A 27,581-nucleotide genomic window follows, 5' to 3' on the forward strand; every position below is an offset into this window, starting at 1 on the left:
AAAGGCAACTACAAGAAAAAGAAGGAAGAGATGGAAGTATAGGAGCTAAAAGTAGTAAAACTACTCAATATTCTTAAGTGAAAATGTACTTATGAAGCTTATCACTATGTACAATGAATATATTCCATGAAATTTTTGCTTTTTAGTATTTGTAATTGCTCTACGCATAGGCTGACTTGTTTTTCAAGTACATCTTTAACAAGTAAACTGGAGGCTTTGGCAATTAGAGAGATGTTTATATGCAAATTATTGCACTGAACAACTTAAAATAAATATTTTAGAGTTTTTAAATATTAAATATACACATTAAAATTGTATCTATACTACTTTTTAAACCTTAGTGACCTTTGTTCTCATTTCTAGTGTTAAGGTTTTATAATATGCCATACAAATAAGCGTAAGATCTGTGGGAATAGTTTTCTGCTGACCTGTTTCTTGGGAAGTTCTCTGTTACCCTATCTTCAGCTCATCAGCAGAGGTATGTACATAGCAGATACTTGAGACAAATCCCAAGGTATGTGCACACTGCATTGTACATGTATTCAGTGTACAGAGAATAGGCCAGAGACAGCTATAATTAATTGAGGGAAAAAGCACCATGCTATCCCAAAAATGAAATAAACAGATAGATGATAGAAAGGAAGTTAGGTACGCAGGTAGCTATGGAGCTTCCTTGATAGACAGAAGATAAATATAGAGAAAAATTAAAAATATGTAAACAAGCACCTGAAATCAGGAGCCAAAAGTGGTAGAAGACAGGGCATAGATTGCAGGGAAAGGAATGGGAAGTAGACTTGATCAAAACACATTATACACATGTGTGAAATTCTCAAGCAATAAAATTATTAAAAATACATAAACAATAAACATGCATGTGGAAGACATGTAAATATGTGTCTCTGTCTACATATGAGCCAGAGGAAACAACGCCAAGAGCTATTATTTAGGAATTAGCTCGACTTTACTTTCTTGTCTCTGCCAAGTTACCATACTATTTTTCTTTCTTTAATTCGTGAACAGACCAAAAGTGGAAATAATGGCCACATCTGTTTGGCTTCCTTAAAAATATTTGAGGACCAGAAGAACAGCTATGAACACAAGGTCCAATTATACCCCAAATGTATAATTCAAGGTTTTAAACAATGAAGACTTCCCCTTCTAGTATAGATATCTCTGGGTGACTTTATCAGATAGTTTTGAAATGTAAAAGACAACATCTGGAGTGATGCATGTATTATTGTACAGAAAAACAATGTGGGTAAAGGGGAGAAACGTGAAACATAAACTACAGAAAGAAGAGACAAGATGTTCTAAGAAAATACTTATTGAGAACAAGAAGTGCAACAGACTGTTTTACTTGGAATCCAACTCCTGTCTTTATAGAAATACAGGAAGGAAATTCTTCACAGAGTAAGGGAGGTCTGAGACTAGTCCTTGGTAGGTAAGAATGGAATATGTTTGCATAATTACTAGGGATAAGGAGAAAAGAGGAGAGCACCCCAATGCAAAACAGATGACTATACTCTTTTCCTTCAGATCCTAAGAAAGTGATAATAGAAAATAAATGAACCCAGATCCCTGAGCACCATTTGCATTCAAAGCATAATATGAAACTGGGCAAGGAGGCTCACTCAAGTGTGGTAGCACATGGGGCTGTCAGAGGTTAAGAGCACTGATGCTCTTCCAGAGGTCCTGAGTTCAATTCCCAGCAACCACATGGTGGCTCACAACCATCTGTAATGAGATCTGGTGCCCTCTTCTGGCCTGCAGGGATACATGCAGGCAGATGCTGTGTACATACATAATTAATAAATAAATCCTTAAAAAAAAGTGTGGTAGCACAGGCACACTCTTAATCCCAGCACTCAGGAGGCAGAAGCAGGCGGATCTCTGTGAGTTCTAGGCCAGCCTGGTCTACAGAGCGAGTTCCAGGACAGATATAACTACATAGTGAGACACTGTCTTAAAAAAATAGTTAATGAATAAATAAATAAATGTGGAAATAGATATGAATATATCATTATATCATTATAAACCCATTATTTTGTATGTTAGCCAAAAAAGGTTGAAGTAAATGAGATTGATTTGAAACAACCATACTTTCATTTATTCACGCTGATATGCTTTAGAATATCACTAAATTAGAAGTGTTCCAGTCAGCTAACGAAGCCTGATATGTACCTAGCACTGTGCTGGCTCCTCCAGAAGATTTCAGAGAAAACCAAGCTCTGTAGCCTCAGGGAGTTCCATGTCTGCTCTCCTGAAAAACAAAATGCACGTCATAGTTGTGTAATTCTGACATTCATTGAATTTTTTTTTAAAAAATGGTGTTGCCAGGGCACTCAAATTTATAAATCTGTTGTATTTGAACAGAATTATGCCGGAAATTACTGAAGGAGAGTTCATTTATTTGCCAAACAGTTAGGAAAGACTCCCAGTATTTTGTTGTTGGTTTGGTTTTGGTTTTTGTTTGTTTGTTTGGTTTGCTTTTTGTCTCTGCCTTTCCTGGGTCAGTGTTAATTTTTTTTTAAAGTTTAGAAATACACATATGTTATCAGAGCTACATGAAACCTCTTCCTTGGAGGTAACCTTTCCTCTGGAACGCAGGCTTCCGCTTTCCCCTTCCTTCCTAATTCCTATTGAAAACACGAATGCTCTGGACTCTGTTTTCATCAGCACTGACATAAAGCAAAAGGAGGAACACAGTGTCTTTACACTATCTCCTCTCCCATCAGCATGGTCACGCAGGGACTTTCGCGTCACTATCTGGACTCCTAACTACAGAGGTTCTTTGCCATTTTTTAACTGAAATATTACTTCCAAAAGGTTTGCCCATTTCCTTATGTACAGCTTCTTTCTTAGCCCACTTTGTAATGGTGTTTGAATGCCTTTCTAGTAGGTGGCCATGAACACAAGGCAGAGAGCCAATCCATGCACACCTTGACCAGGTTCCAGCCCAAATGCATGAGGAAAAAAGCTTTCATTTTCTGAGGGGAGTATTTAAGAAAACTCATTTTTGAGTGTCTGTTTAACTTGAGAACTGTTTGGGGGAAAACTTGCTTTTAATCAGGCTTTTGACTCCTGACAGTTAACGAAAGGATGTGCGGAGAATGGGCTGGAGTGAAAGAATGTTGAGGTCGCCTTGGCTCCTGTCAAACGGAGAGGAGGGTGTGACAGAAACTATCAGCTCTGAGACTTTATTTCCCAAACTAGGTCACCCCTGATATTCTACTCGTACAACAGTCTCACTGTGGGACATTGGGAGTAGTACAAGGGATGGTCCTGCACCAAGGAGACTAGCAAAACGTTCTGAAGGTTTTCCCCACATACATGAAAATAAAACCAGTGGCCCCCCCCATACCATAAAACTGTCTTTGATAAAGAGTCCTTCATGACACCATAATTCTTGGAAGCATAGATGACTGTGATTTTTTTGAATTATAGCTGATGAACACCAGGAAAGGGTTTTCCACACAGGGCGTACTTGCTATATGTTTATTCAAATGAAGTGGCCATGTTTGTGGAGCAAGACAGACTAACCCTATAAAACTGAAACTAGAAACCTCCTTGCAAGATGCTTAGAAAGCAAGTAATGCTATAATTGGGAAGTTACCGTATAGGAAAAAATGATAAGCACTATTTTATAGTAAAAGTTGATAGTTTATAGACACTGAAAAAGAAATGCAGAGAAGAAATGCAGAATATAGGGCTAGATCCAGAAGATAGGATGAGACAAACATATTCCCTGTGGATCTGGGAGAATTTTAGATGCAAAAAGTGCAAGATTATTGGACAGCCACTTTGGGAACTGAGTGGATTAATTTATAATGAAGAATTTTAGGAAGCTCTGCTGTGTGAAACAATTCTTATTGCTTAACAGTTGTGTTATTCCTTGTATTAGCCCACTAAATATGCACATTAATTTTCAAGGAAAAATGTCTATTTCATGGAATACTTTGAAATTACACCTTTGAACCTGCAGCTCATGGTTTCAAATAACTGGGCCTTATTTTATGAAATCACGCAATGGTTTTCATCATAGAAGGTACAAAGAATTAGACAAGGAAACAATGCTAATTGTCTAGATTCCTTTCCATAACGATGCTCTGGAGCAGAGGCCTAAAGAGAACATAGCTTCTTGTATGTGGTGATATAACTAATAACTCACTTTAAATCCCTGTTTCCCGTACCTTACATAAATCGCCTTCTGTTGCCAAGAAGAAAACTCATCAGTTGAACCTTTTGCATGAGCAGAGTGTATCTTTTCTAATATGCCTTTCTGGATCCATTGGCCTCTCTTCTGTCCTCTGGAATTATTGACCACAGGGAAGGAAATATTCCATACGCATGGGACATTTCCAGGCAAACTCTAAAACGCAAACAAAAAGACATAGAGGCCATTCTACAGTTAGCATTACCTAAACACAGCAGTATGGTTTGGATGATTTGCACAAGCATATAAACAGTGACATCCGCCTCCTGTCACCTGCTTCATTTGTGACCTTGCTATGAGGGAACTTTTGCAAGGACAAAAACACAGATAACATCTATTTTCTTCTCTTCTCTTTTCTTTCTCCCTCCTTCCTCATCAAAATGGTAAGGTGTGAGGGATAATCAAATGCTCTCATTTGGACATGATGTAGCCCTTGTAATAATAAACTTATTGGTGCTACAATAGCCTCTACAAGGCCTGCATAAGCTTGGGCCTCTGGACATTCAGTCATGGGTGGAGAAAAACCTCATGGTGCCCTGCTCCTCCCTGGGGAACTATTAACTGCTGATATATTCTTGGGAAAGCAAATCATTATCTTTAGTAGTATCACCACTAGTGGTTTCTCCGTGCTTCATTGGATAACTCCAACCCCAGATTCAAGGGGACAATCTTGTTTAAACGACATGGGTCATAAATAAAAGCAAACCAGAAAGAGGAAGATTTGTGGGAAGGAGGGGTGAGCAGAAGTAGAAGGAGACTAAGAGAAGTTAGAGGTTAAGTGTGATTCGAGTATATTTTATTCATTTGTGAAGTTGTCTAATAAGCTTAATATTCAGGATTGAGTAAATAAATACTTTTTTTAAAAAAGCATAAATGAAAGAAAGAAATATCATGAACTGCAAGGCACTGCCTTACCACTATTCATACCTTGCCTTATGCCAAAGTGGATTTGTCATAACTTACAAGGCAAATTTAACTCAACAAAACAAACTCAATTAAAATAAATAGAATTAAGAAAATTAAGCTATGCTTTTCAAAATAAAGCAGATACTATTGCAGTATGCTTACTACACCTTGCTAGTCACTGTAAAGAAAAAGTGTGAGAACTGACTTCTGAAACTCGTCCTCTGCCTTTCACACATGTGCTATTGCATATGCATATACACACACAAGAAATGAATGCATGTAAAAAGAAGATATGGGTCAACTTTTAAAGAATATAACATTTACTTGGGAAGAAGAAACATATATTTGTAAAACTGCAACAGAGAAGAGTGGTTATGATCTTTGACTCTCCAATCTGTCTGATTGGCTATAATCTTTGACTCTCCAATCTGTCTGATTATAAGTATCAGCTAAATGATATTTATAATTTTGAACAAATTGTTTAACCTTTTTCCTACATCTGTATGCTTATTGTGAGCTGATGATAATAATGCCTTAATACCAACTTTATGCGAGAATTAAAATGTACTGAACATACTAAGTACTTTGCTTATTCTTGTTGCAATAATCCTATAAATTAGAGCATATCTCAGCTTTTAACCCCTGTGGCCATATGAAAACAGAATGTAGAAGAAAGGAGAGGCGAGTGTACACTAAGAAAGATAGATGAAAAGGGAGCTTGATTTTGGTGTCTATGAATTTAAGCTGGCATTTGGTAAAGGGTGAAGTAATGCCAATCAAGTAGGCTATAAATGAGAGCATACTTAATACTGAGACTACAGGCATTTGTGGTGAGAGGAAATTCAGAGTCCAAAAGAACTATTACAGAACTTCAGAAAATCAATAAAGTCTCCAAAATCTGATCTGTAATCTGTGGACAGCTTTATATTTCATTTTCTCAACTGGACATTAAACCTTGATATTTCCATTTTCTGAAGGATCAAAGGATCTTTGCGGGATTATTTTAAGCATTATTTTTTCAAAGATAGTCTGCAGACAGCAAGTGAGAGGCTTCAAAGTGAATGGTACCCGTGTTAAACCCTTGGCATATTGGATTCTGTTTTTATTTTTTGAAGATTCTTTGAAGGTTCCCATAACCACGATTTAGATCACACCATCATGTCTAGAAAAACCACAGTGGTCTTTTCTGCAGCCGCCATCTAAGCCCCGGGTCAGTCTTCAGCTACGCAGTAAGAAACGCTGCAGTAGGGATGCGTTTCTCCCCAACCTGTACAGCGGGATTTGACTAGCAAGATTTTTGTAGTACCAGGAATTGTTATCTTATCAGTAAGGGATTCAAAACTATTTTTGATGATGCAGAGGGCAAACAGAAGAAAAAACAAATTTCAATTTTCAATCAAGTGTTTTCAAATGACAAAAGTAACTTCTTTCAAAAGTCATGGTTATCCAGTGTTCTGTGTTTACTGCTGTTCTGTATAGACTGACTTTGCTACTAACCTGGATTTCTAAATCCGTATGAGAAATTTTAAAATGTGATGTCCTGTTATCTCAAAGCAAGCAAAGTGGTCTGATTTTTTTCCCTCCACTTAGCATAATATAAAAAATAATGGGTATTTAATTTTGAACTATTAATTCAGTCCAAATGAATTCTCTTGGAACTCTACATCTTCTTGAATGCACACTCACAGAGGACCTGCATCATTCAACTCTCCTGACATCTCATTTTGCTGTGAATAAGTTGGACTCATAAGTCCATAATAAGCTAATATCCAAGGACTTTATCTTCTCCCCCACCCCAGAGAACTTAAAAAATCCCTCTGTCAAGCTGAGAGCTGGAGAGCGCTGGGTCAAGGAAAGCAGGCCATAAGCCAAGATCATCAGAGCCAATATAAGCACCAAGGAGCCAGAGGCTAGAAACAGGGTTCAAGGCAAAGTAGCGCTAATAGGCAGGAAGCCCACTCTGAAAGAAACAGTCCGAGTAGGGAATATAGAGGAACTGAGAGTCCAGAGACAGCAGGCAAGCAAAACAACACACCACGGTCATGGGACCTTCAACTAATCAGCAAGTGCTTTTTCTAGATGGGTGGAAGTGGAGTGAAATAGTTCGTCGCACCTTTCAAAGTCTAAAACATATTGTTCTAGAAAAATCGTGTAAAGTTTGAAAAAGTTAGACTTGGAAGAAAGTTTAGAGAATTTTTTAATTGTCTATCAGTATTTAGAAGAAAATAACTGAAGCTCGTTGAGAGAGTGGAGTTATTTAAAAAAAAAAACAGCAACATGGTGGGAAGGCTGAAGCCACAGATTCAGTGTTCTGACTGCACTACCCATTCCATAACCTTGTGCCTCACCTCTGCAAAGAGACTTCGGATGGCAGGTATGACTGGGAGCACAGGATATTTACTGAGCCCACAGGTCTTTACCCTGAGGAGAATGGAAGGAAAGAAAACTACGCTAAGTTATGGACATGTTGGGTAGTTAAAATGGAGGTTCTGGCCGTTCACCCTAGAACAAGAGAAACTTATTGGGATTGAGGCTACTTGGCAATTCATCAAGACAATTCATCTAAACACTTCATTCTCTGCGTGGCATCACAACATTTGTCACACTGAATCAACTGTGGACCAGTGTCAGCTCATCACTTGAAACTGTGAAAACTGTTCTTTCTCATATTACTTTGAAGCCAATGCTGTTCTACTTCCCTATAGTATAGGCAAGTAACCATTCCCTTGTTCTTTGTTATCCTCAAAAAGGATTTCTTAAACATATAGATGCATGCACAAATGTGCACAAACACACACATACACATGTACACACAAATAGAAAGTTTAAGGCACCCGCTATGTGCTCTGTACCTGGTCCCTCCCTCCTCTTTGTCTCTGTCCCATTCTCTCCACACTCCTCCTTCTCTTGCTAATAATTATTCTTGCCCAAAGATACCAATGTGTTTTTCCCAGTCTCCTTTATTCCCGGGTCAATTAATTTCAGTATTTACTTTTCTTCACCATAAAGTCTTACTGTTTCCTGGATAGTAAACACTATATTTCTGAGGTTTTGACCGTCTTGGACAACAAGCTTATATGCCTTATTGTGTCATTGGTCTTTAATCCCTTTGGAAATTAGTATAAGAAATGCATTTTTTAAAACTTTACTTATGCTCACTATCAACTATAATTCAGGATGTCACATAGTGATGTCAGCATCTAATTTAAATTTGGAGAATCGTGAGTAAAGGACCTTTCCTTAAGAAAAAAAAAAGGTTTAGAAAAGGCTGCATAAGATCACTGTGGAAGGCAGAAGCTCCTTTCTTTTCTAGGTGTGTACTAGTGGAATGACAACTTTGTATCTAGTCCGTTAAACACTGCTACATATTAGAATAAATGAATTAGAAATGATGCATCCTTTCTTCTGGTTCCAACTTTGACCTCAGTAAAGCCAGTTAATTTATCTCTGGCCTTGTTTATAAACCTTAATAAACCAGTCAGTTGATTTGAGACTGGAGTCTCAGAGTAAAGAAAGACACCAGTGGTTTCACCAGTATACTTTTGGTTTCAAGTAGGCACTTAACCTGTAGGATGACAGATAAGAAAGGCTAATGTAAGGAATGGAACATCAGAGTGAAGGAAAGGAATAAGATACAGTGGCGTGGGTGTATGCATGTGTGTATGTGCACAGACTCATATATACATACAGAGGAAGGGAAAATCTTAATTTTATTATCAAAACAAGACAATGTATGCTGCCCTCCGTTTCAGCAAAGAAAACCTTGGACCTTTCTCTTTTCTTAAACTTGTAATTTATTATTTCTTTAACTTTTTCTTGTGCTGGGACAACAATCCAGGCCCTTGCACATGCCTGATTATAGATCTAGCTCAGATTTTCAAGCTAGACTAGAGCTACAGCTAGTATTTGCCTTCCTGATACAGTGGACTTCAAATACAGACATTAGACATTTGATACAAACACTTCTAGTGAGACATTTACAAATTGTTAGTCCACCCTTAATCTCTCTAAAGAAAAGCAGACTTGATTAGGCATAGGAAGTGACATTTTTAGGAACCAAAATTATTAACTATATCTTACATCCAAAGGCAGTGTGCCTCTGTGTGTCCCGACACTGATTATTCTACAAAGTAAAGTTCAGGACTTGCTCACCAGGGCACACAGTCATGTGTGCCCTGATAGTGGATTTCCTTCTTGAGAAGTGAATAGCCCTCTTGAAATGAACCAACTTAAGTACATAAAGCACAGCAGGAAATGGGACAGCTTTTATGTTGACATCATGACTGTCCTCTCCCTTTTTCATCTTATCTTGTGAAAGCCAAATCTAAGTGATCCTATAGAAGAAAGGATGATCTCTGTTGGAGGAGGTCACTTGTTGGTTCCCGACTTCTCAGCCCTGAAATAATCACACAGAAACTGTATTATTTAAATCACTGCTTGGCCCATTAGTATCTATCTTTTTATTGGTTAACTCTTACATCTTGATTTAACCCATCTCAATTAATCTGTGTATCACCACATGGCTATAGCTTACTGGGTAAAGTTTCGGTGTCTGTGTCTGATGGTGCTACATGGCTTTTCCTTGACTGCTCCTTCTTCCTCACAGCAGTAACTTTATTCCCCTCCCCGCCTACCTCTATTCCCTGCATAGGCCCAAGACAGTTTCTTTATGAACCAATAGTATTCACAGCTCTTAGAGGAATCCCACATCAGATCTCTGCTTATGGTAGCAGTAAGAAGACAACTTTAACAACTTTCCAAAAATGAAATAAAAAATTAGCATCATTCCAGCTGATGTTACACAATTTACAGATTTCTATGGTAGATATTCAGACACCAACTCAATTTAACTCAGACTTAATTGGTATGTTAAAGACAATCATCTTGTAGTCACTGAAAAGTTATACTTTAAAAACAACAGTTTATGTGTACATTGAACTTTAAAAGCAAGTAAGGCAAGTATGAGGTTCTGAGAAAGAAAAGGTAACTCAAAACCAGAGAAAGGGAATAGTTCCAGCAGACATCACAACCAGATATGAGCCTAAGGAGTCTTGAGTTCTGCACATGATATTTAAAAAAGTGTGGATCTAGATGCTTAGATATTCTGTAATGACTGAAAACCCATAAGCTACACACAGTGCTAGAAAAACCTGTTCATTGTTTCAGGAAATTCACACTCCATCTGGAGCCATAACTAGAAACTGACAGATACATTCAAGATACATTAGATCTGGATAACCTATAGTTAGCAAGCATATGAAATTAAGATTCATACATTACATATGTGAATAATCCTGAAAGCAAAGAAAGCCAGAAAAACCTCTTTCCATGCCACTGAGATAGGAAGAGGCAAGTTTGGCAATACTGTGATGGGATTCCACTACAGTTCTGAGCACCCAAGGTACTCACCAAAAATAATCCCAAACATGGATGAGCACACAGTTATGAAAATACAAACCTTACAAAAAATTAGCTACGATGAGAGTGCTTTCAACAGCACAAACGAGAAAAGACCCTTTCTGTGAATTAGGGATACCAGAGTAATTGCAGAGGCATTAGAAGATTTTGAACAGTGTTAAAAGATAAAAAGTAAGGATGTAGAAAATTGTGGCCAAAAAGATCAATGATGGTTACTCGTGGCCTATGTAAAAATTGCAATTTAGAGATGGGATAACTATATTTAATAATAGCAAATTGTTGCCCTTGAGAAATTCTTAGAAATCCTGGTACAGGAAGACATTAAGATGTGTGGAAAATGAAATGCCTTTTCTACTTTCACCCTGGCTTGCAGTTCTCTCATATCTGCTAAGTCAATCTCAGGATCTTTTAAATCTCTTCAAGGAGTAATTATCTAGATTTGAAATGCAAAATAGAATCTGTTATCAAAGTCATTGAAGCTTGTCAGTCACACACCTGAAAAATATGAGAAGTTCAGAAATCCATTTATTGTCTTACTTTCAACTTTCTCATTAATGTCAGAGAAGATATCGATCAATACTCATATTTGGACTTTACTAATTTATTATTGCAAGCACAGATTCTATAAACAATAATTCTACAAATAAATGAAAGTATCCTGTGAGACTATTGAATACACAATACTCACAAAAACATTACATTTATTCTTATCATCATGTATAAATTGTGTTTCCATCTTTTATTACCAGTGAAGTATATGGCAATGGGTTTCTGATCCTACTGCACACACTGGCTTTGTGGGAGCCTAGGCAGTTTGGATGCTCAACTTACTAGACCTGGATGGAGGTGGGGGTTCCTTGGACTTCCCACAGGACAGGGAACCCTGATTGCTTTTCGGGCTGGGGGGGGACTTAATTGGGGGAGGGGGAGGGAAATGGGAGGCAGTGGCAGGGAAGAGACAGAAATCTTTAATAAATAAATAAATTTAAAAAAAGAAAGAAATTTCTGTGGTGCATGTATACTTATATCTAAGACACCAGTTGTTCATTATTTGTCAGTAAACTACTGATGGATATCTTTGTTATACAGAACAGTTTGTAATAATAAGATGTGGATTCCATCCATACTCTTTCCCATCTACCTACAAATACCCATGCTACACAGACACCCACGGGCACACAGGGCCACACAAACCATACAGCCACTACAGCTGTCACAGACATCATTGCATTTTGATTTTCTTACATCATAATCATATTATGAAGTCCAAGCTTCATGAGCTGAGGGACAGTAGAACAATTACCAATGGTTCAATCTCCAGAAGAGGGAGAATGGGAAGGCAGGTGATAGGGGGTTGAGTAAGGAAGGAAATAGGTGACAGAAAGGGAAAGGAGGGGAGATGAGAAGAGAATCTTTGATTTGGGCTCTTATGGGATATAAATATTTGTACTACCACTTTAGAGACATTCCTCCTGAGCCCATCCTTAGCTTGAGTACATCGGTTTCAAGACAAGATCTGGTACAGTAATAACTGTCAGAATAATTAAGCTGGTTATGATTGCTTGATTTTCAAGGTCTCAAAGCAATCTTTGAAATGTTGATTCTCAGAAAGCTCTTTGAGAAAGAAAATTGAAGTAAGCTAAGGCAAAGTAGAACCAGTCCAATTCATGTACTCTACTTTGAAAAAAATAAAATAGAATAAACCTTGCCTACCTTATTACTTAGTACTGAGGAATAAACTGATAAAGTTCTTTCTATTTTGATAATCTTCTGACTGCTTGAATGTAAATGTGAATTGGCTATCTCTTCAGTTATAAAATGACCTTCAAACTGTCTAGAGACAAAACAATAGAATAGCTAACAGATGCCACTTCTCGATAGAATTTGATACATCAGGCACATATCAGAGATATCTAGAAAGGTTCTGTTTTAGATTAATTTCCCAGTCAATGCAGAGATCCTTCCCTGCCTCTTGCAAGCGAGGATCTCTTCTCTTTAGCACATACTGAAAATAACTATATGATAAAAGCTCCCTTGGGAACTATCCTTCCAATGTGGCAGATGATGGCTGAACAGTTTTACTGTTTGGGGCCATCAGCATAAGGCTTCAGAATATTTACTCAGCACTGTATAAAATAAACTTCTGAAATAGCTGTCTCTTCTGTTTATTTAAGAAGGATCTTTCTGATGGGAAGAGAAAAATTACTTACAAGACAAATTGCTTCAATGGCCAGTTCTTTGGATGTCGTGTCAAGGGAAAGGGCAGACACTGTTATTTTTGATAGGGCACCTCAAGAAGATCCCTTTTTAAAACACTACAATAATTGCCTTTCTCGATTAAAATCATGCCAGTCATGAACACCCACACACTAAGAATCATTTAAAGATATTTTAATATATAGACATTTAATTTAATATATGAAGACATTAAATATGTAGAATATTTAATATATATTATATAATGTGTCTATATGTAAATTAGATGATATATATCAGATATATTTTCAAGATAGCCCAAAAGAACAATAACTAATATTTATATCTATACTTGTATACACTGGTAGTTTTAGTGATTAAAATTAATTATAATAAAGTTTATCATAATCTATTAATTTTTCTGTCATCTTGTTTATTTTTTATTGTTTTTAATGAGCTACACATTTTTCTCTACTGCCCTCTTCTCCTCCTCTCCCCCTTCTACTCTCTCCTGTGGCCTCAATGCTCCCAATTTACTCAAGAGATCTTATCTTTTTCTCCTTCCTATGTAGATCCATGTATGTATCTCTTAGGATCCTCTTTGTTGTCTAGGTTCTCTGGGGTTGTGGACTGTAGACTAGTTTTGTTATGAGAATGAAAGGCAAAAGGCATAGGAAAAAAACATTTTCAGGTTTAGAAAACATAGGCTTTTTTCAGGTGAATCATGCATATTCTAAATGCAGAAAAATTTATAAGAAAATGTTGAAAGTATTGTCCCACAGATGTTCATAAATAAAAGAAAACAGTATTGCCACAGTCCAAATGAAAATATCTCTGTCTCAAGACCATATCAGACTTCTCCTCAAATTTAATTTCTCCATGGACAATCAAGTCTGAGAAGACAGAAAATACTGAGCTAAATTTCCAATAATGTTTTTGAGTTCATGAAACACTTTCATATACATTGTCTTCTTTGAGCTTCCAGAATTATTACCATCTTCCAACCTCACTACATCCTTAGGCAATTAATATAATGTTAGGTTAGGAGTATCAGCTCAGGGGCTATGGTCATGACAGATTTAAATATAAGATCCAAATTTCTTGAATTTCAGTCCAATGTACTTTCTATAATGCACAAGTATCTTACTTTTACCCAACTTCAAATGAAGCATGTGTTTAAAGATACAGTCTCTAATTTGTATTAATCACATTGTGCAGATTCTTGACCTTGACAAATTGGATAACTATAGGAGATTTCTAAGGTCCAGGACCTAAAATTTAAGAAGGGATATGTTAATATTATAATAAAATATCATCAATATATGTCTTTATGTGGTTAAGCCCAAGCTATTGCCCAATATCTCTGTGTTTATGGGTTCCTTGTATTCTACTTTGCCTTCACATAGACTCTAACTCCTATTTAGTTGTTCCTTTATGAAAAAAAAATGTCCAAGAAAGTCATTTTTTAGTTGTGGTGCTGAAAGATATTTTGATTGAGAAAGTAATAATTTAGAACATGAAAGCTATTGATAAATTTAATATAGAATGAGGACTTTGTCTATGGCAGAGAAAAAGGATGGAAGCTCTACAAGGAAAATATTTTTGAAGTGGTTTTGTCTAGTGTTCTAAACAATGGAAAAGTGTGATTTGTGGAGAAAATTATGTGTGCGGGCTGGTTTTGTATGTCAACTTGATACTAACTAGAGTCATCAGAGAGGAAGGAACCTCAGTGGAGGAAATGCCTCCATGAGACCAAGCTGTAAAGTATTTTCTCAAGTAGTGATCAAGGGGACAAGGCTCATCCTCTTGTGGGTGGTGACATCCCTGGGACGGTGGTCCTGGATTCTATGAGAAGGCAGGTTGAGCAAGTCATGGGGAGCAGGCCAGTAAACAGCACCCCTCCATGGCCTGTGCATTAACTCCTGCCCTTTTTGAGTCTCTGTCCTCACTTCCTTCAGCAATGGCAGCAATGTTGAAGTGTAAGTCAAATAAGCCGTTTCTTCCCCAACTTGCTTTTTGATGCTTCATTGCAGCAATATAAACCCTAACTAAAATACTATGATATAGTTATAAGTGGATTGATTCATGTGTCAAGTGCCAGCATTGTATTTTCTATATCATTCTTCCCATACTTACTTTACAGGAAAAAACATACAATTCATACCATCAAAATGATAAATACCTGTATATATGATGAAAAAAATTATAATTAAAATTTACATAACAAAGTTATATAATCTTTCTATAATTATTAAACACTGTAAGTGATGTAAAGAATATGGAATATATGTCAAGATTGAGTTTTTCCTGAGGTTGTATTTGTAGACATATTTGTAATTCAACATGTTAATTTTAGTTTATTTTAAGATCCTCCAGAGAGGCAGAACCAATGTGATGAAAGATAATTTATTAAGAGGATTAATGCATGTGATTATGGAAATTGAAACAAACCACAACAAGCTTTTGTGTGATAAACAACCAAGACAGTAGCAAGACTTAAAATCTTAGAACCAGGGAAACTTCTGGTGTAGCTCTCAGTGAAGAAGTTGAAGACACAAGAGATCTTAAGTTACTGTTAGTGGCTATCTTTGAGTTCAAGGGCAAGAGAACTCTAGTCCTAGTATCCAAAACCAGGAAAAGAAGAGTAGGGTCTAGGACAAAAGGGTAAATTTTCTAGTAATGACTGTTTTCCATTAGTGACTGCTCTGTCACTGTGATCAAAGTAATGGGTAATATAACTTTTAAGGGGGAAAGATGCTTTTAGGCATATGCATTCATAAAGTCCAGTTCCTGGTAGCTTTGTCCCCTGAAAAACTTGGGCAGAAAACATGGTGAGAGCAGGGCTGCAATGAAAGAAGCACTTCTTTTTTCTTGTCATATAGGAAATGAATAGCAAGTCACGCACAAAGGAGGACGGGAATAGCTCAAAGACCTATCAGCAGAAACCTACTTATTCCAATAGGCTAAACCACCCACCCACCTTCCAGCAAACTCCACGTTTGCAATCACATTACATACCCCTCCAGGGTTTCAGTGGTTGTTTGAAAGCCCTTTTCTTTCTTTCTATTCTTTTTTTAATATTATTGAAAAAAATTTCCGCCGCCTCCTCCCCTCCCATTCCCCCCCTCCCCCCACTCCTGTCCCCCTCCCTCTCCAGTCCAAAGAGCAGTCAGGGTTCCCTGCCCTGAGGGAAGTCCAAGGTCCTCCCCACTCCATCCAGGTCTAGGAAGGTGAGCATCCAAACAGGCTAGGCTCCCAAAAAGCCAGTACATGCAGGAGGATCAAAACCAGTGTCATTGTCCTTGGCTTCTCATCAGCTCTCATTGTTCGCCATGTTCAGAGAGTCCGGTTTTATCCCATGCTTTTTCAGTCACAGTCCAGCTGGCCTTGGTGAGCTCCAAATAGATCAGCCCCACTGTCTCAGTGGGTGGGTGCACCCCTCGTGGTCCTAACTTCCTTGCTCATGTTCTCCCTCCTTCTCCTCCTCATTTGGACCTTGGGAGCTCAGTCCAGTGCTCCAGTGTGGGTCTCTGTCTCTATCTCCATCATCGCCAGATGAAGGTTCTATGGTGATATGCAAGATATTCATCAGTATGGCTATAGGATAAGGCCACTATCCTGAGTGAGTTAACCCAGACCCAAAAAGATGAAAGCCCTTTTGTAATCCAGTTTTCTTTAGAAATGTCACTGGGAACATAAACAGAGGTATTCTTAACTAATCCCTGAGAAATTTATTAGTCTCATCAAGTTGATAATCAAGATTAACCGTCACAGGACCAGGGAGATCGCTGAGTAAATAAATTGCTTACTACATAAGCAAGAGGACCAAGTTCAGATCCCCTTTACCTACACAAAAACCTGGATATGGCAGCCTGGCCCAACTGCAATAGTAACAAACAGGTTGCCAGCTGAAAGAAGACACCAGATTTACTAAGAGACCATGCTGCAAAAATATTATAGAAGACACCTGGCATTGATCTCTGGTCTCCATACCTAGACACAAGTACACACCTTTGCTTATACTAGAGAGGTGGGGAGAAGAGAGAAAAAAACAAGGAGGTGTATAGCCACACTCTCGCTTTTTAATTCCACCTGGGCACTCAACAGTGTGTACAATCTCAAATCAACTCATCACCTCTGATGCCAACCTCTTCTAAAAAAATCTTATATATGTGACCAGAAATAATGATGATCAGCTATGGTGGTATCCCTTAATCCTCTCAAGTCAACACCAAAATTTAACTAGGATTCTGTATTATTTTTCTCAAAATAGATCATAATAGGAAGAAACAAATTAAAGTCTATACAATCTAAATAGTGGACACTCTATTATTGATATGCCTTCTCACTTATAAAGAATTAACATATGCTCTTAAATAATTTTAATTTTAAAGGCAAATTCTCATTAGAAATACTTAGTACTCTCAAAAAAGAAAAATAATTAGGGATTATTTCCATTTGATTCTTTTATGTCAGTTCTTGGGATAGGTACAATATAATTAAAATGCTATAAAGTAATAATTTATTTACTTTTCAATTTTTATAATAGCTTGAATTTAATAATTTTCCTAAAGCTCTCATAATAACATTTTTTTCTCACACGCAAGAATTGTTGGAAAATAGGCCACCTGTGAGTTTTCTTTTGTATGTGAACTGTCCATCCTTGTCTCACAATAAGAACAGGAAGAGATTTGCTCATTTGTTGTTTTTTTCTCTTTCTCAGGTAAACCTCTGAATATCCCATGCAAAGCATTCTTTGGATTCAGTGGAGAGTCTGGACCAATGATTTATTGGATGAAAGGCGAGAAGTTTATTGAAGAACTGGCAGGTCACATTAGAGAAGGTGAAATAAGGTATAGGAGTCCAATTGTTTATTTTTCTTTGTTGTCTTTACAATTAGTCAGTGAATCATGCTAGGAGGGATTCTAACTAAAAAGTTTTCATTGCAATGTCAAGCCAGTCTATTCTCTAAGACCTGATATTTTGGAAAGATTAAGAGTGATGTCCTCCTTAAAAATGTACATTTGCAAAAACAAAGGCTTTTCTTCTCATGTCTAATAGTCATTTCTGAGATTTTTGGAAGATTTCCTCAAAATATAATGATCCCCTTCAAGCTTTCGAGGCAAATTCCATGATCTTTTCCAAGTTTAGGCCAGTGCTTCTACACTGGTAAGAGCAGGGCTTTAAACTTTGCAGGTGGCATCTAAGTTTGATGGACAAATCTCTGCTCTTTCCTTAGGGATAGAACATCTTCCTATGTCCTAAGTGTGAATCCGTGTTAGTGGTAGAAATCTGACGCTCTTCCACAATAACTGTTGGTTCCTGTTAGTGTTTATTTTTTTGTCTCAGCATCCACTGCTTTCTGAAAGAAAGAGATGCTTCAATTTAGCACCTCTTTCAACGTTTTTCGCTCTCCTCTTATTGTTGTCCCATCTTAGTGTGTAGCTATCAGTTCAACTCATTTGGCTTTGTGTTTTTATTCTTTATTTTTGAGATTATAATATAATTGCATCATTTCCTCATCCCTTTCCTCCCTCTGAACCCTCAATGCTCTCTTCTAAATTCGTGGCCTCTCTTTTTCAATAACTGCTGTTATATAATCTGTCTATATAATTAAATAGATATATATTCCTGAGTACATGAATACAACTTGCTCATTCTGCATAATGTTACTTGTATGTAATTTTTCAGAGTTGACTATATGGTACTGGATAACTAGTTGGTGTACTTTTCCCTGGGGTAGGTTATTTCTCCCACTCTCAGCATATCTTAGTTGCTTGTACTTTTTGTATAGGGCTGGGCACTTTCTCCACCCACTTCAGGATATATGTTGTTATTGTCCTTGTTTATCTCATGTTTGTGAAGCCATGTTAGTAAAACTTTATAGGTGGGTACATCCCTGACATCCATGGAAGATACGGTGTCACACCATAATCTTTCCCTTTGTCTCTTAGCAATCTTTCCATCTCTTCCAATGTTCCCTTAACCTCAGGTGTGTGGGTTGTTTTGTAGATGTAGCCATTGGAACTGGACTTCACAAATCCACAATTTTGATTGGTTGTAGTTTCCTGAAATCATCTTTGTATGTTGCAAAGAGAACTTTCTTTGGTGCAGGGTGAAGAATATACTTATCTTTGAGTATAAAGACAAATGTTCAGACTCCAGTTAGGTATTGGTATGACAAATCTTTTTCTGTCCAGCCAACCAGCTCCCAAATAATAACAGAGACTGGCTGGCTATAGCTGAGATTTGTTCTTAACTAGTTCTTATAACTTAAATTGACCCATTTATATGACTCTATGTTCTATCACATGGCATTACCTCTCTTTCATCTTGCAGCCCCTGTATTGTCTCCATGTCTCCTGGCATCTCCTGTGCACCTAGATTCCTCCTCATTGTCCTTTCTTTCCCTGGAAATTTCAACTATAACTCTTGCCTAGCTAGTGGCTGTTCAGATTTTTATTATACTAATAACAGCAATACATCTACCCACACTGTAAAAATATCCCACGTTTCCTCCTTTTTGTCTAAATAAAAAGGAAAGGTTTTAACTTGAACAAGGTAAAACTATATACAATAAGAACAATTATCAAGTAAGAATTATATTCACAAAGTTTAGTTCATATGTACTTGGCAAATTTGGAGAAAGTACTGTATTGTCTATCCTATCTAAGTGAATTCAAAGTTTTGTATCTAACTTTATATTATAACTTGTATTACCATCCTAAAAATATCTGTGTAGACGTAAAAATATCTGATTAGATAAACAATTTAACTTTTATGTTTCTCAACCTTAAAAACTTTACATCTCTTACATAAGTTTATTTTCTGAATTTAGAAACAAGGAAAGCTATAAAACTATAACTATTTAGTCTTCAACCCCATCAAAAATCCAAGAAGGATATAATATTACCTGAACAAACAGGAAGTGTACTTCCAAAAGTACAGAAAAGACAGAAACAGCTGACTGCCTGGACAGTCACTCAAAATTCCTCTGCAAGGCTGAGACATCCATATTTGGTTTACAGACATAGAATATTTGACAGACTTTTCTGTGAATCAGGATTTTGAAGGACTGTACTATGTTGTATTGGGAAAGTTTGAAAGTTGTTTTCTTTTGTGTCCTGCTTGTCCGGTTTTGACAGCATACAGTCAGTAGTCAAGGTAAGGAAAGTTTCCTGCCCAAATATATGTTGGTTTAGCTTATCAGCCTGTACAATGAAATGTCTCTCTGTATTTAGCTTATTCACAGTCAAAAAATTCAAAGAAAATACAAATATATATATATATATATATATATATATATATATATATATATATATATATATATATGTGTGTGTGTATTCCACACTCTCTGTGTATATTCCATCTTTACATGGCTGATTTTTCTTACTCTATTATATTTTTTTACAAGTTAGGTATGTATTTTATTATCTTTACTCCTTTATTTATGACTGTATGTACTCTTTTATATTATGATTATTTGTACTCATTTTCTTCTCTCTCCCAAGCCTACATACATTTATCCAATACTGTAACTCGTTTAGAGGTCTTTTTCATCTGAATATGTCTTTATTGCATGCTTATCTATAATTAGTTTCTGACCAGGAATGCTTTTTTAAAATGCTAAGCAGGCATGGCTAGGACCAACTACATGGTACTGCCTATTGGCTCTGCCCAGTCCAACATGGTGGAGGCATGTTCACTGCCTCTGAGAGCCAAGCACACCACTCCACTCCAGCTACAGGGTTGAGTGGGTCTATGTCACCATTAAGCATTTTGCAACACACTTTTTACAGACCCCCATTTACATGCTTGGCCTCCTGAAAGAGCCAGAGCTGTTCATGCAATTAGCATGAACCAAAAAGCCCACCCCTAAAGAAGCTGAGCAGCCTTTGCTGCCAATGCTGAGTCAAAACGTCTTCTTATTTATTTATTTTTGTTGTTTTTTTGTTTTGTTTTGTTTCTGTTGGTTAAATTTTTTATTTGATCATATTACTAAGCAATAATGCAGGCATTTTATTTTTTATATGTTATTTTTTCATTTATTAAAAATTTTCACCTCCTCCCCTCCTCCCATTTCCCTCCCACTCCCCCCACTCTCTCTTCCCCCTCCCTCTCCAGTCCTAAGAGAAGTCAGAGTACCCTGCCCTGTGGGAAGTCCAAAGCCCTCCCCCTTCATCCAGGCCTAGGAAGGTGTGCATCCAAACAGACTAGGATCCCAAAAAGCCAGCACATGCAGTAGAATCAAAACTCAGTGTCATTACCATTGCCTTCTCAGTTAGCCCCCATTGTCAGCCAAGAGAGTCCAGTTTGATCACATGCTTGTTTTGCCCCAGTCCAGCTGGTCTTGGTGAGCTCCCACTAGATCAGTCACACTGTCTCAGTGGGTGGACACACTTCTCACGGTCCTAACTTCCTTGCTCATCTACTCCCTCCTTCTGCTCTTCATCTGGACCTTGGGAGCTCAGCCCAGTGCTCCAATGTGGATCTCTGCCTCTATCTCCATCCATTGCCAGATGAAGGTTCTATGGTGATATGCAAGATATTCATCAGTGTGGATATGGGAGAAGGCCAGTTCAGGCACCCTCTCCTCTGCTGCCCAAGGACCTAGCTGGGAACATCCCCTTGGTGCCCTTCAATGGAAGAATGGATAAAGAAGGTGTGGCAATATACACATTAGAGTTCTACTCAGCGGTAAAAAAAAATGACATCTTGAATTTTGCATGCAAATGGATGGAAATAGAAAACACTTTACTGAGTGATATAACCCAGACCCAAAAAGATGAATATGGTTTACCGATAAGGCTCCATCCAGCATCTGTGGCTTTCAATGACTACATGGCATCTCCCTGACTCAGTGTTCTTTTCTCCTCTATCTCTGCTTGGAATTCCTGCTGTGCTCTATTCTGCACTGCCATAGTCCCAAAGCAGCCTCTTTATCAACCAATGACAATAAAACACATTCACAGCATACAGAGGGGAATCCCACATCACCAAATAATTATACAGAGACTTATTATCAACTATGAAAGTTCTCCCTATAGCTTAGGCTTGTTCCTAACTAGCTCTTATAACCTAAATTTACCCATTTATATTAATCTATGATCTATGACATGGTATTCCCTCTCTTCCATTTTGTACCCCCTATTTCGTCCCCCATGTCTCTTGGCATCTCCCGTGTACCTAGATTCCTCCTCCTCTTCCTTTCTCTCCATGGAAACCTTGCCTATCTCTCCTGATTAACTATTGGCTGTTCAGCTTTTTATTACACCAGTCACAGCAATACATATTCACACAGTGTATAAGCATCACACATCAGATTGAGTTGAAATATCTCCTCATTTGTGCAATAGAAAGATGAACATTCTTTCAGTCTGATATATAGTGGCTATTGATAGGTGAGAGCACACTTTCCTTTCATTCCCACCAAGCATCATGCAGTAGAAATAAGCATAATTTTCATAGAACTTGTAATATGTAATTTCCTATATTTTTTCTGAGACAAAGTCTTGTTATGTTATTCAGGCTAGTCTTAGACTTTCTGTGCTCAATGGATCCTCCTACTCCAGCAACCCAAAATAGATAGAACTGTAGGCATATGTGCCCCATACTTTGCTCACACTGTAAAATACTTAACCATAATTAGTATTATTTATAATTACTCCTGTGACAATCAGTCTTCATGTGTTTACTCAATAATTCTAACCTATAGATTCATAATTGTGAGGATTCATAATCTCCAAAATCATATATTAAAATTGACAATAGAGGTATATTTCTGGGAAAAATATTTTAGGAAAATATATTTGATGTCAGCAGTTATCAAAAAAAATCAAAATCATATGAATCCACTTCATACTCCTTAGGATGCCTTAAATAAAAAATAGAAAAATTCTGAACCATAGATTATGTTGGTGAATATGTAGAGAAATTGGGAATCTCACACCCCAATGATACAAATGTAAAGTCGCGTAACAACTTTGAACAAAACTCAGAAAAATCCTCAAATGCTTAATCATAGTGTTATTAGGTAATACAGCACTATACCTGCTAGGTATATACCCAACACAAATCAAAGCATATATCCACAAAGGAATATGCATATGAATGTTGATAGAAACATTATGTTGAGTGAAAAATGGAAAAATATAAATATCTATCAAGTAAGGAATAGATAAATGAAATGTGGTATATCTACAGAGTGGAATATTATTTTTATAAGATGTTTTGAAGTACCGGCATCTAATAACAACATGAACAAACTGGAAAACATTTGTAAAAATATACTGGTAGCAAAAGAATACATATTGTATAATTTCATTTATAAGAAATTTTTGGAACAGGATATCTACAGAATTGTAAGCATGATTTCTGTCTACCCAAGGCTGTTTGGATGGATGGTATTATAGGTGCTCATAGTCACAGTGAATAGATGCAACATTTTTGCAAATGTAGTCTAATCAAAATTAACATAAATGCACATTTTTCAAGTATACGGTTCAGTGGGGGGTTTTTGTACCTTCATAATATTATACAATTACTACCATTATATATTACAAGAACAGTTTCAAAACTCTAAAAGAAAATCCTGGACTTCATAGACTATGGCTTCTTTTTGACAAAATGAAATTGTTTTAGACAGGGTTGGAGAGTTGGGTCAGTAGTTAAGAGAACTGACTGCTCTTTCTGAGGACACAGGTTCAACTCCAGCCCCCACATGGCAGCTATTTGTAACTTCGCTTCCAGAAGATCCAACACCCTCAAACAGGCATGCATGCCAGCAAAACCAATGTACAAAAAATAAAAATATTAAAGAAAGAAAAATCTGTTTTAGAATCAAATCATGGTGATGGTTGCACATACTAGTCAACATTATAAGATAATTAAACATAGCTTCAATGGAAAAATTTTATAGTATGTGATTTTTTTCTCAAATAAAAGCCATTTTCAAGAGTATTTTGAGGTATGGTATTCTCAAGCTGAGGCTAGCATTGAATTCCTTAACCTCCCTAGTGCTGATAATTACAGTCATTAACTACCATGCCAGGTTTTTTGATTAAGCTGTTTTCACTGTGCATTTTTTTAGTTTTTAATCAGTTCTTTGAGAATTTTTATACAGTGGGTTTTGACCATATCCAGTCCCTTCCCCAGTAACCCCAAGATCCATGACCTTTCACTATCCACCAAACTCTGTGTCCACTTCTTTTTTTGTAAAACCAATCAAGTGTAATTTGTGGCACCCATATAATCTCAGATGCTTTAAATTTTGAATGCATTGGTTACCTGGCATAGCAAAGATATTCAGCAAAAAATAAGCCTCAAATTTAAAATCCTTGTAAACTTGAAGTTTACTAGTTAGTGCCATTTTATTAGGAAATTTTTTAATCATTTATTTGTAACTAATATAGTTACATTTATTTTAAACCACTTTAGAATACTCGTGCTTAAAATTATCAACATACCTGCTTTAAAATGTACCACTTTTAATTTTTTTCTGAGAATGCAATTATCCCTCAAAAAGGACACCTGTTAAATATATTTGTACCTACTTAGTTCCTAATTGAATTTCTACTACCCAAAGGCTCAGAGCTCAGTTTTTTTTAAACAAGAATAGTAATTATATGAACCCAAAGTAATTATCTCCCCATTCTTGGATGTGACTGAGTGGATTTTGAAAGTAAACAGTTTTATTGGGCTGTAATTGACAGGCAATAAACAACTCACAAGTGAAGGTTTATAATCCACATAAGCTAATTGATGTACGCTTATGCTTGCAAAACAGGTGCCATAAAGGAGTTAGCACCTCTTATTTCCTATATCACTAATTTTCTTGTCATTATAAATCAGTCTTAATATTGTAGTTTTATATAAACAAAATAATATTGTAGATATGCTTTATGTTTGGATTATTTCACTTGAGAAGTCATTCTGAGAATTAGCCATGTGTTATGTGTATGGATAGCTCATTCTCTTAATATGAATGAGTATGGTATGTGGAGAGAGTATATAAAAATTTGACTATTCATTCACCTATTGATTGCATTTGGGTTATATCTAATTTAGAACCAGTAAAGATGATATGAACATTCATATATGTATGTCTTTATGGAGATATAGTTCCCCTTTCGTTGGCAAAATATCTAGATATGGAGTAGGTAAGTCATATAAAGTGCACATTTAGCTTTTCACTTATTTTTTAATATTATATAATTTAGTGCAACCAATGGCAAATTTATTTTTAATTGTCTGTCCTCATACATCATACTCATTTAATGTTTTTCAGAATAGTATTATTTGTTAATAAAATCATTTAATTTAACACATTCATTGTATCAAAGAGCAGAGACATAACGGCTAGGAATGTCTTACTAGCTTGCAGAATAATTTAGCTTTGATGCAAAGGTTAGGATCCAGGGCTATTTTTATGGCCATGATGACTCTACACACCATGATGGAACTATTTCATTAAGGACACATAGATATATATGGAGAGACTCAACCATATGAATTGCATTTCAAAAAAGACTTTAAACAAAAAATAAATAAAACAGAAAATGTGCAAAAGGACGTGTGGTACAGATCTCGAGTATTGATTGTATGTGTACTAAAATATACATTACTTTGAATTTAATTTAATTTCACTTTTACTTTGGGTTTCCTAGTTTTAAGTCACAATGAGGAGTGATACACAACAGACAAATGAAATATACTGAAAGAATAAATGTACTCCCAGTTGCTAGCAGTTTCAACAAATGACAAACACATTCCAATATTTGCATCAGAATCTGTCATGGTTCCTGCCAGTTTTTGTCTGTATTCTTCCAATGGTCACAGTATCCTTTAAAATATCTGTGTGAGAAAGTTAAATGCTGCTATGAACATTGATTTTTGTGTTCTAGTCAAAGCCTGGTCATAGCTGGATGGTGTAGGGGGTCCTTCTGTCTATGTGTTACTTTTATTGGTTAATAAATAAAGCAAACTGTCTTGGCCTAGTTGATAGGGCAGAACTTGGGTAGGCGGGGAAGACAGAACTAAATTCTGGGAGGAAGAAAGCAGAGAGAGAGAGCTGCCAGAGTCAGACATGCTGAATCTGTCCCAGTAAGCCACTGCCACATGGTGATATACAGATGAATAGAAATGGGTAAAATCAAGATGTAAGAGTTAGCCAATAAGAGGCTAGAGCTAATGGGCCAAGCAGTAATTTAATTAATACAATTTCTGTGTGGTTATTTTGGGGCTAAGCAAGCTAGGAGGCCAGGACAAACAAGTGGGCCCTCCTCCCTACAACAGCTGGACAGGCCCACAAACTCCATCTTTATTCAAGTACTCTAGAAATATCACAATTATGAATAATTTCCCTGCCTTCTGAGATGTAAATCTAACTTCCAAATCTATTTTCCTAATGACTAGGGAGCCACCTTTAAGAAAATGAACTCAAAAACAAACAAATGCAGGGTCTCTCTATGTAGTCCTGGAACTCTATGTAGGCCAGTTTGGCCTTGAACTCACAGAGATTTGCTTCCCTCTGCCTCCAGAATGCTGGGATTATAGGTGCACACCTCCATACCTTGCTTTCATCTTTTGTTGGAGGGAAGATTATAATCGACATTTCTCCCTCCTCTTTTTTTACTCCAAACCCTCCCATATAAACATCCCCATTTTCCTTCAAATTCATATCCTCTTTTTTATTAATTGTTATTGAATATGTATATGTATATATCGTCTAAAATACAGTATGATTATCCCTTATAATATTACTTGTATGTATGTTGTCAAGGCTGACCATTTGGCACTAGACAACCATTTGGTGTGCTTCATCGTTGGGAAGACCATCTTTCGCCCTCCCAGCTTTCCTCAGTTGCCTATAATTCTTTGTGTAGGGTTGAGGCTTTGTTGGCTTTCCCCCATCCTTTTTGGCATGTCCTTTGGTGTTGTCCTTACTAGTAGTTTTAGTATTGTACATATTTTAATTATTTATTTTTGTTTTCAATACATCACTGGCTACCACAGTTTCTCCTACCTCCACTTCTTCCAACTGCCCCCCTACTCCTCACCTCTTCTCCAGATCCACTATTCCTCCATTTCCATTCAGAAAAGAGCAGGTCTCTCAGGGATATTAACAGAAAAGGCATAACAAGCTGCAATAAGACTAGGCATAAACCCTCATATCAAGGCTTGGTGAAGGAACCCGATAGGAAGAAAAAGGTCCCAAGAACAGGCAAAAGAGTCAGAGACAGCCCTAACTCATACTGCTGGAAGTCCCACAAGAACATCAAGATAACCACTAGGAGTGGTGGTGGTGGTACATGCTTTTAATCCCAGCACTTAGAAAGCAGAGGCTGGGGGATTTCTGAGTTTGAGGCCAACCTGGTCTGCAGAGTGAATTCCAAGACAACTAGGGGTACACAGAGAAACCCTGTCTTGAAAAACAAACAAACAAAAAACTCAACTTAATGTAAGATGCTAAAAGAGAAAAATATTGTATATATTTATGGGGGAAATACAGTATTGGCATTCTTCTTTCCTCAGATGTCTGTCCTGTCTATGTGCTGAAAGACTTTGGACTCTTTCATTTTTTTTTTTGGCAGACAAGCTTAATATTTCTCAAAACTTTTGAACAGAAAATTTGTAAATGTGTTAAAGAAAATTCCCATTTATTTTCACCAAATTTCTCCTATTATTTATTAATATCTTCTGTTTCTATGTTATATTTATTATAACATAAACTAAAAATCACTGCATACTTGTTAACTAAGATTCATCCTTAAATTTAGCTTCCCTTAGCTTTTACCATTTTTTTCTTTCTCCAGGATTAGCATTTAAGGCAGATGCCTAATTACATTTC

The 27,581-nt window shown here is 36.8% G+C and overlaps 1 protein-coding gene across 1 annotated transcript in view; it reads left to right on the plus strand.

Moving 5' to 3' along the window:
• Il1rapl2 (interleukin 1 receptor accessory protein like 2) overlaps positions 1-27,581 on the plus strand; it is a 1,189,456-nt gene that overhangs the window by 1,112,108 nt on the left and 49,767 nt on the right. The window contains exon 7 of the mRNA XM_075958150.1: positions 17,457-17,586. Within this exon, the coding sequence (XP_075814265.1) occupies positions 17,457-17,586 (130 nt within the window). The remainder of the gene's footprint in view (positions 1-17,456; positions 17,587-27,581) is intronic.

The sequence above is a fragment of the Microtus pennsylvanicus genome, chromosome X (assembly GCF_037038515.1).
Source record: "Microtus pennsylvanicus isolate mMicPen1 chromosome X, mMicPen1.hap1, whole genome shotgun sequence".
In the NCBI taxonomy this organism is placed as follows: Eukaryota; Metazoa; Chordata; class Mammalia; order Rodentia; family Cricetidae; genus Microtus; species Microtus pennsylvanicus.